Source organism: Hetaerina americana, unplaced genomic scaffold, assembly GCF_022747635.1.
Source record: "Hetaerina americana unplaced genomic scaffold, ioHetAmer1.1.p SCAF_7, whole genome shotgun sequence".
Taxonomy (NCBI): domain Eukaryota; kingdom Metazoa; phylum Arthropoda; class Insecta; order Odonata; family Calopterygidae; genus Hetaerina; species Hetaerina americana.
Window position 1 is genome coordinate 24056043 of NW_027287316.1, and position 15017 is coordinate 24071059.

Sequence of the window (15017 nt, forward strand, 5' to 3'; positions counted from 1 at the left end):
AATTCCAGCTGCTCAATTCAGCGGTTCAAGTTTTACTCCCAGTTTTTATTAGGTAGTCAAAGATTTAAATTGAGTTTATTTTAGTATTCGAGAATGATTTCTGCTCCCAGGGAAACTGGAAGAGTCGCTGGCCTATGAGTATTTTTATTTAGTTTTGCATTGGAAGGATGTTTCACCGCGCCTGCAATTTCCTATTGAACCGTCGTATTTGCCTGCTATCGAGCACTTCAGTGGATAACATTTTTAATTGCCGTCACTTTTTCTGGATAATATTCGTTAAATTACACGCAACATCTATATTCTTGGAAAATTCGAACCTGTGATCTGGAATTTGGCTTTACAAAGTAGTATGATATATACACTGTGTAGAATGCGTATTTACATGAATATTCATGTCAGTCTTTCCGCCGTACATAGGTATGGAACTATATAATATTATTTTCTGAAAATAAATATCCTTGTATTAATTGGGAATAGACATGACCGGAACTATTTGCTCCAAATGTTTTACCAAAATCGCGGCATTTTATTCTAGAGTTTTGATGACGAGTGTCCAATGTGCAATATGGGTTTCCGTGAAAATGTTGTATTTATCGTTTAGCAGTGGCATAGATTTATTTAAATATTGCGTAGTCAAAGGCTGGCGCCCTAACATACCCAGGCAAGCTCAAGACTGGCGGCTGACGTAGAAGACAAAACTAGGTTAACTTAATGGGCAAAAAACCTATCCGAGATTTAATTTTTCTAGTTAAAGAAGTGGTAACCCATTTTCGATGGGTTTTATTGATTACTGGAGCTCCGATCTGAACTTTTCTGAGATCTCCAAACATAACCGTTATTTTGTCGTTATTATAGCGTTTAGTACACTCGCTTGTAAAACTGTTTATTGCAGTATACGCGACTCCCATCCAGGGCAACGATGTTTTTCAAATGAGATTTGTGTGCCGTGCGGTATGCGTACCAATTCATGCGAGCAGTCAATTCACTCTTGAAAGCGACGAATGCGACGACTGTTTCGTCCCCATCACCGCATTAGCGAGAGCAAGGCTCTCCCGTGCTTTCTCCTTTGCTGACCTTCTTTCCCTCAACTTCCTTTTTAAGATACAGTTTTCCACTAGCTCTTTTTGCACTCGTCCGGCTTCTTTAGCAGGGTAAACCTTCAAGGAGAAAAAATAAAAGTGGTGGCTTAGGGAAATTGATACGCACGCAAGCACGGATCTCGCGTTTCTTACTTTTGGTCCGTGCTGGGGTATTGTTTTCCCCTTTTTTTCCTCCATCGTTCGTTTTACTCTTATTCGTTTCCAGCGCGGGTTACAGCACGCGATAATGATGGATATTATTGAAAAAAAAACTAAACAAATAAATAAACATCCCTCCTCCTGGGCATATCAGATAACCTTTCTCCCTTGCCCTCTTCTCTTCATGGACGTTTGTTTTCTCCTCGGAAACAATCTTTTCCCCTCCCACCCCTGCCCCCCCCATCGTGTCACGGGGGGCTAGCGCTGCTTGATACATTGGCTCTCGTGACAATTTTTTCGAGATAAGGAATTCGGGGAGGGGTTGGAGTGGGTTGGGGTGCCGACCGCCTGGTTGTGGTTTGGAATTCCGTCGAAGGCTTCGATGTCTTCGGGTGGACCAATCGCCTTCCCCCAGCCAAGCGGCACTAGCAGGAAACCCCGGCGGGCGGCGCCGAAGAGGATGGGGAAATGATTTATGACAATGATTCTCGAACGTTCAACTCCCGTGGCGCCTGTGCCTTATGCGTAATTAATACCCGCGGAGCGACCGTTGGACAGCGAGCAGGGTTCGGTGGAATTCTTTTTTTTTTCCTTCGACCTCTCGAAATTCATCCACGTGATGTCTTTGTTAAAGGTAAAGAGTGTGTTTGTTCTGTGAATTCGACTTGGAAGTCTCGAGTGTCCTTTTTGTAGTCTCTGCTGACTGAGAGATTCTTGCAGATATTAAAGGGACCAAACGGCTACTACTCCCAAGGGAATGCTGCGATGAAAAGCGGAAGTTCAAAGTGGCTTCGATCCAAATTTGAGCTCACATAACTGTCGATGCTTTTATGGCTACGATGGTTGTTTCCTATTACTCATAGAGCTCTTCAATTGAGTAGCTCGGTAAAATATGTCATGTTAATACACTAGAAGATTGTATGGGACCGAATTCAGTTTTGAAGCTCTGTAATTATTTAGGTTAAACTGTATTCTTTTGATCTTTTGTAGAAAACTAATAAGTATTACGATTTTACCGAGTGCTTATGGCGTTATTTTTGATAGCGCAGTGATCATAATGACTTTGATTGAGCAAAATTGTTCCGACTTCATCAATTGCAATATCGACATTTTTCAAAAGTATTTATTTTCTTGTAATTATACACTTATGCGAGATGCAAGTAGAGCCCATGAATTACCATATTAGCTATGAACATCTTTGGATTTTTCTAAGATAGATTCTTACCATTCGAATCTTGACGGTGAGCTGATGAAAGCATTAAACGTTAATGTCACTTACAATAGGGAGTTAATCATCGAGTAAGAACTCAAGTAGTTGTATTTTTAAGTGTTTTCTTACATGAGGGAATGAGTGATTATGATTTTTAAAAAATTGTAACTCCCCATTTTATTAATTGTGTGACAATGGTCCAGGAATTCTCGATTGTGTTGCATCTCTCAAACTTTCTGTCAGGATCATGAATGTCGCTCGCATTCTACAGATTATTTTTTCCTTGCTTTTCTTGTGCAGTATTTAACTGTGGATTGTTACCGACTTTGAAATCGTGCTAACAGCAGTGATAAATGGGGATAGTATATCTGAAAATGGTCTCATTTTGATCATTAGCTTGTTTGTTTTACGATCAACTTCGACTACCCACTTCTGCCGTCACAGCCCATAGATGTTTATATTTGGTATGGATGATCTAGCACTGTTGACTTTGGTTTTGTGTGTTTTGTGTTACATCGGAGGATACCGTTTTCTCTTTACGTTTTGGAGTTAGAAACGCATATCTTGAAAGTGAGCGATTGGAAAAAAATAATCAAAGCCCTTAACGAAAGTGAAATGATGTCTTTCAGATAAGGATATTTTAGAAAAAAAGAGTTGATAAACGTGAGAGCTAAAATGTATTTGAACTGTGAAGAGCAGCATCCAATACTTGTTACTGTCGGTGGCATACTTGGTCATTTGATTCATATTTTTCCATGCGGCATGTGTGTCATTTTCGTCTTTAATTTTGTTGTTCCCTTTTTGCTTATCTAAATTATGAAATTAAGAAATATACTTAAATCTTGCCGTAAAATAAGTAACATTTTGCGTTACACACTTTAAGTTAGTTATTATGAAGTTATTTTTGTTTTAGATGCTAAAAATTTAATTTTTTCATCCCGCTCCCCTGAACACAAAGAAGGAATGATTATTGTCATAGTTTTCTGGGAAGGTTATTCTTTTTTGTCTTGCCTATTAGATTTTTCCGATTTTTTCACTCTTTTCGGAATAAGTGGTAAAACCAAGGAAGCCCGTGCCATCGAATGTGTGTCATTGGAATACACCATGAGAGTGAATTCCTGCGTCGTAATAGTAATATTTAATTAATTTGTCTGCCTACGGAACACCTAAACAATAGTTATTACTAATAATATAGAGCCAATTCCTATTCCTTTGCGTCATGATGATTTGGGCCATGTGTCCCGCCTAGGGGTACATTGGATATGGTCAAATTCATTTACGAGTCAGGTGAGGTTTTGTTTGAACATGCTTAAATGTCATCTGCTTTCGCTGTCATCAATCACGCGTTCCTTGGCTCGGGGATTTTCTAGTCACGCTGACATCTTAATGGCATTTCTCTCTTTGTTATCTCTAAACGTTGGTCACCGATTCGCACCAGTACGAACAAATGAACGATGCCGCAAACGCATTGCATTTGGAAATGGAATGACGACCCGGGTGAGATTAATTACACTCTCATGGTTGCGACACCTGTCTCCTGGATTGTCAAATGTGACGGTGCGCAAAGTGAAAAGCGAAACACAAAGGCGTATCTTTTTTATTCATTGCGTTCGCCATGATCGCTACTTTACTTCTCTCACTATTTCCAGTGTTTTAATTGGGTATTGTTTTTCTATTCCTTTCGGCAGATGTCCTCGCTGGAGCGCAAGTCTATTTTGACCCCAATGTAACCTCTTGCAAGGAACTTCTCTTCGACCTCAACCGGAGGCAGATCATCGTCGGTGCCAGGTGAGTTTGTAAAAGTCTCCTCTCTTCAATTGTTTGGTCTGTTCATGTGACCTAGTTTTCTTGAAGGGACATGCTAGCAGAATGGCTCCAGGTAAGTTGTCTCTCGTCGAAGTATCACTTTCAGAGATTGAAGACGTACTCATCCAGCGATCTCACTGGTGATCACCCAACCACAAACTTAGGAGTACACTATTTCTATTCATAATTTTCACGCTTCAGCGTTCTTATCTTTTAGAAGTGGCCCACCTTTAATCAGTGATCTTACCTAACACTGATGAGGCTCTCCGAAGCTCAAATTTTGCTGCTCACGTGCTCAGTGGATCCCAAATCTCTAAGAAGTTTGTTTGGTGTTCGTGATGTCCTTAACTTTACGAGTGTAAAATAAATAGAATCATCTCAGTTTCAGTTGCGTGAGAATCTTGCACGGAAGAAAATACAACTATCCGGACATATATCATCTTCTTTTCGGCCTAGATAATTATCGCGTAACAAATATCTTCGTTTCAGTAAATTAAAAGGAGAATTTAGTTTCCCATTTAATGCAAGTAACTTTTTTATTTAAGACTGAGACCTCGAAACCAGATCAGAAATAAATTCTATATTTTCGTTTATGACCTGTTTATTTTCAAGTTTTGAAATTACAATATTGATTGTTAATAGAGTCTTACCAACACTGAGTCTATTTCCTTCAAGTATTCCATTGTGAATCTTGAGGTGGTGCATTCAGACTACCTGGAAGGTGGTGTAATTGAATCTAATCCTTAAATGAAGCTCACATGACGAATGCCACGTGTTCATTATGGAGGGTTTCGAAGAAATGCTCCTCGAAACAACATTTGATGGCTATTCATAATGACAAGCATTCCTGTTTTCCCGGGTCCCATGAAGGAAAGAAGAAATTATTCCACCGGAGCGAGGGTTAAAATAGGAGCGAGAGGGTCTATAGCTTGATTTATTCATACCCCACCACTCAGGGTCATCGGTAAACATTATTGAATCCAGATTCCAACCAGCCATTATCCACCATCTCTTGCCTGAGGCAGGGGCTCCTATTCATCCCTCAGCTCTCTCATTAATTTTAGAGACCACCCCCATCGATTGCTTCCTCATTTCCATTCTGCTAAGGATAACCAGGAGAGATAGCATGCTTAGCAGCCGCGAGTGAAGTCAATATTTTGAAAACATTCCTTCAGTTACCTACCAGTGGCATAATGGGACTCCTATGAGGGTAGAATATTAGAGAAGCTAATTTCGCTGGGCTAGGGAGAGAGACAGGGTGCCATTAAATATCACATGGAAAGTAGATTTTAATCTCCTTATTAACAGTTTCCTTTCATTCTTCGGAGGTGCATTATGAAGTTCTCTTCGTTTGCTTTTTGTTGCCTCATATGAACCCGACATCTGAAAGTGAGAATGTACATGATAAATATAAAGAACTGCAAAATAATCGTAGAGCGCGTTTGCGTTGTTTCTCCTTTCGTCTGAATGTTTCCCTGGTCTCGAAAAATTTCTGCTTGGATATACTTTTTATAATGAAGCGATATAAAGAGAAGTGCAAAAGCATGGAGTTCTGTCTTTAATGTCTTTAACCATTATAGAGAATTGAAATTATTTTGCAAAAATGCTGACTGTTTCAAGGGGTGACAGGTGACAATGGTAATAGCACCATTAAGTATTTAATAAGTGTTGAAACAGTTGGCATAAAGTTCAGTGTTAAGGTTGGTGCCGCAAGAAGAATGGAAAAATTACATCCATCAAAGAAGCTGATCAAAGTAATTTTATTTTTAGGTTGGTTTCTCTGTCTGCTTACAGACACAGATTGCAGCTATAAAAAATATGGATATTAGCCATCATTTGCAGAAATTCAGACGTTTCCAAGGCTTCTTTGTGCTGCATTCACAATAATTAAGAGTCCTATTTCTCTGGGTTCAGCTGAAAAAATTATAGTTTCATTTTTTTGTGATGATATTATGAAACCATTAGGTCTTCTGTGCAATAACGACAACTTTAGTCTACGCCTAATCCCCTCAAACGCACCAAGAGCTACTCCACATGGTGTTATCATATGCATCAAAGGCATTTCCGTAAATAAATCATTCGGGGACTGAAACGCTAGTAATATAAATTTTATGAAAGTAAATTTTAATTAAGGGTCTCTTCATGGACGCTCATATTTTACCTTCCGGTTTGCAATCCCCTTAAACTCTTTGCGCTCATTTCCTTTATCCCTTGACATTCCTTTATCGATTAAAGAAAACCAGTAAAACTGACAAAACCGTTTCCCGATCTTCTTCGATTGCCGTAGAAGTGCGCGGGTTCCGAGCAGTCTCTCCTTTTCCACTTCCTACTTAGGAAGTAAGAATATAGTGTACCATCCACATGCTGTCGTATTCACCCTCAACGTCTATATCCTGTGGGAGGGCGTGACGCTCTTTCTCTCTTTCGCTCTTCCTTTATCTGTTTCTGCCTCACCGAACTCCGACCAACGAGCTCTCCATTGTCCACTGCAACTGTCCCAACCACTCCTAACCCAGCCCAGCCCCACCCTCTGCCCCCAATCCAGATTGCAGTGCATATAATCAATGCGCGGAGTGCTTGCCACTGGTGGGCGCCGAGGGTAGGGCTCGTTCGTGCCGTGGGCGTGGGCATCTCTCCCCTTTATTCCACGGCGTGGGTGAGAGCGGAGCGAACCTCCAAGGTCTCCATCCATCCCTCGTACCTCTCGCGCTGGCTCCGTTGCTGAATGGGATCGCCCTCGAGAAGGGAAATCGAGACAGCCGGGAGACTTCAACGACCGTGGGTAAATGTAGGATTACGTCGTTTATCTGAGGAGACTTCAACGTCCGACTCGCAAGAGGTCTTAGCTCTGCGTTGTGCGGATATTGTTTTTCCAGGCTGCAGGTGTATCTCGGCTCTTGAACATCCAAGTAAAGAACAAATCATGCTGTGGGGAACACATCACAAGTAAATAATTAACACTAAAAACTTATTGACATGGATTATATATTTAGTTCATTCTGATGTGGTATTTATTTTCAATGAAATCATGCCCTGAAATGTAGTTGAGCATTCAGCCGTCAGGAGTTTGGCCAGAACACACATTTTCAACTATATATTTTGTTTACTTGTAGAATCCATGTTTTTACTGATTAGCTCATGGTTGCTTTATTGTCAAATTTCGTCACCTATGGAAATGCGGATTGGCGCTCCTTTAAATTGGTACGGATAAAAACTTTTGTCAACATCAAAAGTCGTGATTTCGCTTCACGAAGTTTTCCCTCTCAATTCATCTGCCTGATAAAATTCCAAAAATATGGCTTGCATCAAATATGTATTTAGAGATCACTTGAAAGAGTGTTGTTTTGTTTTAAATCGTAACGGGGCACAGCTAGGTTTTGGTTTAAGTAAGGATTACTGCATAATGTACGTATTTCTGCGAGTTGAGTGCTCACCGTCTGACTAGAAGACTGAAAATCCGAATTTACCTTTTTAGTGGATGATACATTCTAAAGCTTTTCTCTATTGATGATTATCGACTCTTCTATATTTTTATCTATTCTCGACTTTGTGTCAGAATTCCGGGATTCTTAAACTCTCTACAACCCATTGCATAGAAAACAAAATAAACGTGATAGAATCACGCGTTATTCGATGGCAATAATTTACGCACCAAATTTTGCAATCTTTTTTAAAATTAACTACTTTATATTTGGGACAGTATATGGAGTTATGGGTATGAGTAGAACTTGCTTGAGTTAAAAGCTGCGGCATTCATCCCGAAGGATGTTTCATAAGTTAATAGTAGAGGTGACGTGACATCACACAGTAGGTGAAATTCACTCAGAAAGACCTAAACCCGGAAATCACTCTGCTTCTGTGAAACTAGGAGTGTCCTAAGTCACAAGACTTATCAGCTATTAGCCTTACGCATCCATTACATGGTTACCGCGTCCCATATTTGTGTATGGAGGGAGTAAATATCGGACGTTAGTTTATTCGACTTTAACTTTTGCGTAAATATTATATTAATAACATATTCATCTATTTATGCTTTCCAAAAAATCTTAGATTATCGCAGAAATATGCTCTGATGCCAGAATTAACTTCTTTTTACTATTAAGCTAACCGCGGCGAACCACTGCTGAATATTTCTGAGGTTTGGCTATGTAATTATATTTTCGGCAGACGGAATTGTGTTATTGTATGAAGCTTTCTAGGCTCTCATTCTCCCTATGTCAAGAAACAAACGGCTACTCGAGTCAAAATTTAACTTCGCTTAAACCTATGTCCAAAGTCAGCGAACGGCCGTACATTCAAAACATCTTTCCTTCTTTGATCGCCGATAATGAATGTATTGGGCCCGAATAGTACTCGTACGTATAAACTATGCAGGAAATAAGTTTTGTTCTGTGATGCGGGATATGATTAATAGGTATACGTACATTCTTTCCGAATTGGGAATAAATTGCTTCCAATGGAATGCGAAAAGGGGCCACGGTCTTTCTGTACTGATTTTTATTTTATTTTTTTATTGCACGTGCTAAGGTAATATGATATCATTCAAATTCTTTTTCTGTGCCATCCGTGTGTAGATGATTGGCGCCATGAGCCGAAAATTTCTTCCCTGTTGAGGTGTTGATTGCTCTTAGGCCTTACTTTTTTGTTGTAGCGGTAATTTTGTTGTTTTTAATTACCTATAACCATATTTATTTGAGAAGAAACTTCTTTTCAAGCCGAACATTAAAGATTTATATATGGTTACATTTTAAAATGAAGAAATTCAATACCCAGACCCAATTAAGTTTGATGGCAAGTCAAAAGTATTTTATGATTGCCCGAAAAATTAATTTTAAATTCTTTCAAAATATTCATTTTAATCGTCGCCGTTAAATTTCTTAGGGACGTGCACGATTGATTTTATGGGTAAGGAACTATTAAATCTTTTCTTACTCGCTCAAGTGTTCATCGCTGACCGAAATTGAGCAATTTCGCTGAGCAGCGTGTCAGTATGCGTCTGCCATTATGATATCGATTTTATTGATTGAGAACCGGAGAGAAGATGTTGGAGTCGTACCTTTAAAACGGCTGAATTTTTAATTGCTCTCTCGGATTTCCGTGGCGTTGTTTTTCACTCTTGAGGTTAGTTTCTGTCATCTTTCAAACCAGATCGAGGACTTTCTGCGGCTGGGCACGCATTTCTTTTGAGAGCCGGAACGGGAAAGGTAATAATGAAACCTTGAATAGTGGTGACATGCGACCATTGCCAACGTCGAATTGATCAATAGTGCTACGCTTCCATATCGACGTCCTTCCAACCGGAGTCGTACCTCGCCCATCAATTAAGACCTGTCGTCGGTGTGCAATTAAACCTTAATCAGTAGGAGTTGCTGAATTATCCAGATCGATTCGATAAGGGAGACTGATGGATATGTCTTATTCAGGCCAATATAGTATTTTATATACCCAGAGTGCGTGTTGTTAATAATGCAAACATATCCTCGAATCGGTGCGAAAACATGGACGCACATTAAACACGAGGGGGTGAGGCATATTGAGCTATTAGCAGCCCGTGGATATTTTCGCAGGCGGTATGATCGTTTTTAATAACTACGGCAGTTTCGATCTTGATATTCTCTTTCAGGTCATGAGTCACAAACCAATTTAATATAAATGTATCATAATTTGATGAATTCAAATGAAGAAGAATTCTGAGTGACTCTGTAAAACTTCGCTGAAAAAAATTTCTTCAAGGTTTAAATTATGCGATATAACTAGTAACCATGATGGCACAAAAAGATTTCTGAGTGAATTTATTGCTTCGTGGTTAAAATTTACAATGAGACTCTTGATTAATTTTCTATAACTTGACACTTCTTAAAAATGTCCCGATAAGAGGGAATAATAATAATCCGGGAGTAACAACACTGCCTATCCTATAGAACCTCATTATTCTTTTACAAACTGGGTGTTTAGAAATCACTCATCCTGACCCAATTGTAATGTTAAACATCTTGCATTCAGAGCGACTAGCGTCGACTTAAATTTTTCTGAGCTCGTATGCAAATTCGAGATCGAGTTGCAATTTATAAACCTGTTTTAACATACTGGTTAAATATTTCCATGCGTAGGCTGCTTTTCTATTTCAATCGTAACGGATATAGGAAGGTGGCTTCCAAATGTTCATATTATACAATTGAAGAAAAACAAATAATGCGCTTAATCCGTTATATGAAACCCTGCAAATGTGAATGCTATCTGCCTCCTTTGTCAAGTGAAGACAAAAGGGAGGTTCAGCGTTTGCGTCTCCACTCCCGTAATGTTGAGGGAGCAGGAATGGCAGCGTAGCAGAAAAGTGGCGTTTGGGCGAGGTGCCACGCATTTGAGCGCGTGACAAATGTGCATTCTCGCTTCTTAGATTTGCGCTATTGTTCGCCCTCCTTACGGAAAGACATCTTCCGCTGTCGGCCAACCAACGCCTCGAATTCCTTCCTCTCACGCGCTGATTTTTGCCACTCACTGAGTGCGAAGCGAAAGCACCGTGATTTTGAGCTCGATTATGTCGCAGCGGTCGGATTTAAGACCAGGGAAGAATTAGTGGCGATGTATGTCCCTCGTTCGCCAATCGGAGGGTCGATAAATGACAGGGATCTGTAGTCCAGATTCTGTGGTCATGCATGCTTGACACCGCTCTTACTGAAATTTACCCTCTGAGCGTCTTCAGTGTATTCCTAGTGGTCCTTCCCGTTGGGTAGTAGCTTAACAATTACCTCTTTATGACCAACAGTCGTCCATCGCTTTTATCGCAGGCCATGTCCTTATAATTCCGTCAATCATAGTTATCATAATACTACTGTCTTTCCATGCAGAAATGTAGTTTTTTTATAAATCAATTGGAATCATTTCACCACCGTGACCCGTTATGTTCCCGTCATTTCTGCAAAACATGGCTTAGCGAAGTAACTATTGACATTACTGTTGGCATACATACTTTCTTGTGCTACACTTGATTGAAAATTCAGTTTATCGCAATTATATGCTGCCATTGCCATTTATATCGGGAAGTTGAACAACATTTCTGTCGACATTTACCAAATTTCGGAATCATCGGGCGTATTTTGAAGCTAATCTCTTTGAATCGCGTGCCTAATTGTCGAGGAGTCAACCGGAGGTGCCTCAGAAATCGCAAGATCCGCATTCATTTGCCAATCAAAGATTGCGAAAAATGGAGGGTATTGCGGCTAAATAATGGGATAGCCGAGTGGGATTGAAATCTGCAACTTATGAGGTGTTAACGTGGGTTTGTGGTTGTGAGGCTGAACTCCATGCCTATGAATGAGTGATGGTGAAAGGATGCAGTCATATCTCGTGTAAAAGGATCGCCACAGCGTCAAAGCAGGACGTTGGCTCGTTGGGCGAGAGGGCAAAGCTCACCTCTCACTGTGAACGAACGCGTGTAAATTAACGGCTCAAAGTGTTTTCTGGCGGCGATTCGTCTTGAATTGATACGTTTTCTATTCCACAAAAAATTTTAACTCACCTCCAGAGTTTCGACGTACACCGTCATAAACAGGACACCCAAAGAGGGGGCTTGGCGAGTCAAACTCTACGTAGAGCAAAAACTTTTATTAAGTGAAATAAGGGTAAATGATTTAGTCCAAAATCATGTTTCATTTGCCAGTTATTTTCCAATGCCATCCAACGATGATCATCTAAATATGGAGGAACGTGGGAAATGAGAAGTCACACCGACTGAGTTTACGTGAGATTCATCAATCGGATTCCAATCTGTGGGGATTTAATGCCCAACGTGCATTCCCTACCCCGAATGCACTATCCTTGTGACCACAACACGCCAACTCTTGAAAGGGTTAGGACTATAATTTGTACAGCTTAACCGCTTACTTACTCTGAGGGATAAGATCTCTTTGCTGAGTTTGCTCTGCAATTATTCCTCCGTCCCGAATACATTTACCGAGACCATTAAAACCCATTTCCTCTACCCTCCCTTCGGCTTGGCTTCCCGCTCAATTGGGGACAGCGCGGGGGCTTTGGGGGTGGAGAGGGGAAGGTGAAGAGGAAGAAAAGGTTTCTCTCCATCGACTCTCTCCGTCGATGGCAACAAGGAAGAACCACTGGCTGAGAGTTTTTCAGTGGCGGCCACTCACCCTCCGCCCACCGCCTCGACGCCTCAGAGATACGCGGTCGTCGTCGGATCTCCGAACTAGAAGTTTGTGACGGTCGCGGTGACTCCTCTACCGGAGGAAATTGATGGCCGGGTGGAGGATTGGCCTCGTGTGTTTTAACTCCCCGGAGACAAGCGAGTCCTATGTCTGATTTGGCCTCTTAAGCGCGGGGACTCTCACTTAAAACTGGATCGCTCGATTTCTTGATTTGTGCGGTCGTAAAACCATTTGGAAAAATTTTTAAGCGGGGACCGTCTATGTCTAATACTCCATGCTGAAAATTACTAAGTACGTGAAGTGGCAATCAATTACAATGTTGAGAGTCGGTAACGAGGGCGCAGGTGAGTCTCGCCTGAATACGGGTACGATTTCAAATTGGACAGACTATTTCGCCTTCGTCCAGTGATCATATTCATGGCGTGAGGGATTAGACAGCTGATGTGTTAAATCTTTGAATTTGTTCTTTCCTGGTTCAAATGGAAGAAATTTTGGAGTTGAGGAAATATATTATTAATGTTTTAGGTGATGAGATGCGGTCAAAACTCATTCTAGGAGCGGCCTAAAGGCCAAACGTCGTATGACCCCTTCAATTGCCAGAAGTATCGGTGGAAATTAGTTCGTGATGAGCTTTTGGAAAGAAAATATTCAACACAAATTAGTCATTTGTTTATAATTTTTAGATTAATTTTCGCTCAATGCCGCAGTTGACTCCGCTGATTTGCTATTCCCACCGTCTCATTGTGTGCGAAGAAATGGTGGCTAGTTATAAAACTTATGATTTGCCAATTCACTGCCAACTTTTTTTAAGCTGCTTGCAAGAAATGTGTAAGCTCAAGATTCTGCCTTAATAATTGCGTTTATTTTCTGTGTAGGACTCTTACTTGCTTGAGGCTTTTTGGCCCTAATATTTTCGTATTTAGATCTAATCCGACTAAGATTGCAACTCACTGTTCATCAAGCATATGTTTATTTTTAGGTACTCAACTTCCAACTTAACTCTCTATTGATATCACCCTAAGGGGCTCCAAATGACTACCGGACATTTAAAATGATGTCAGACATTAAAATATTATATTCTTCTCATTTGTTAAATATTCATTCATTGCCTCTTGATCGAAAAGGAGAATCCACGTTTGTTTTCTGAAACCATTTATCCTCACCCTGTGCTAATATTCTGTGCAGTGAATTCTCTTCGTCTGTTTTCTCTCCTGCCGTAATACAAAGTTACCCGTCACTACCCGAGGTAAAGATGGCAATAATTTATATATATACATATATTATATATATATATATATATATCCGAGTAACGTCTGACTGCAGGTTTTACTATAGAGGACGGTAGTTTAGAAGGCGGCTACAGTTTTATTGCATTTTATATGATGCGAGAAGGTCGAACGAAGGTTAGGAGCGTGTACGTTTGCCCATAGTATTTGTCAAGTTGCCAACGGAAGCAGGAGTATCCCATTAGATTACTAAATCCATTAGCAGTAATGAAAAGATAACGAGTTTGAATTCTCATTCCTCCTGTGGATAAATCTGGGAATGGTATATTTCAGCATAAAAATGAGTTTAAAAATAGTCAAATGTTTAATTTTCGGTCATCCATATCATACAAACTTACATCGAGTCTCTCTTTTGTATCTTCCTTATAGTCGGGAGTGCCTTTGGGATATCGTATGCTATTTACTATATATCAAACAATATCAAGGGATATACCGAAACAAGTTGTACGAGTAAGTTAGAAGTTACTACTGAAGGCCCAGCGTAGAAGAACAACCAGATACTCATAGAGATTCATTATTTACAAATTTGAAAATTCACAGTATTTTATAGCTCCTGCTTTTTAAGGAATATGCCGGGCTTATTGAGGTTCAAGTAAATAAAATTCGTAATTGAATTAATTTTCCAAATTCCGTAATCAATTGAGGAAATAAAAAAAGGCGACTCCTAAGTAGAGTTTTATAAAAAGTTGTAGTCCATGTGATTAGCATTCATTTGAAGAAATTAATTTCGAAAAATAAACCCGAAAATAAGCGGTTACGTTTTATAGTGAAACAGAAGTTGGAGAGATGGAATAAAATGTTTAATTTACGACTTTTGATTTGGTCAAAACGATTACGCAAGAACAGTCATCTTCCTTCACCACATTTCTCGAAGTGGCGTGAGACAAATTAACTCTTATCGAGGCCGGTTGGGGATAGTCTGAACATTCGATATCTGGTACTTGAAGTGAGGAATTCAGTGTTACTGTGGTGCTAAATTTGCTCCAATATCCTTCCGAGGGATCAATGGATCCCTTTGTAAGTAACTTACCAGTTCCCTTTAAACGATAGCCGTGCACAAGATCTTCGAGTTAAATTTTTCTTAAGTTTTTTTTTTTCATTATCAAACTGACGTATACATGCCATGCACAAATATACTTTAACCCAAGTTTACTGGGTCAAAGGAAAGTTCAAAAACACATATTTACTATTTTATATGCATTGCCTTGAAATTGTAAATATTATGAAACTTATTAAAGAATTTCCCGTAATATTGATGAGTTATCACTGAAATTTGCAGAAAATCTGGCGCAAAAATCATTTGTCTATTTATGAA

The 15017-nt window shown here is 39.8% G+C and overlaps 1 protein-coding gene across 1 annotated transcript in view; it reads left to right on the top strand.

Moving 5' to 3' along the window:
• LOC139696425 (semaphorin 5c-like) overlaps nt 1-15017 on the top strand; it is a 343494-nt gene that overhangs the window by 259715 nt on the left and 68762 nt on the right. The window contains exon 3 of the mRNA XM_071595187.1: nt 4137-4236. Coding sequence (XP_071451288.1) covers nt 4137-4236 — 100 coding nt within the window. The remainder of the gene's footprint in view (nt 1-4136; nt 4237-15017) is intronic.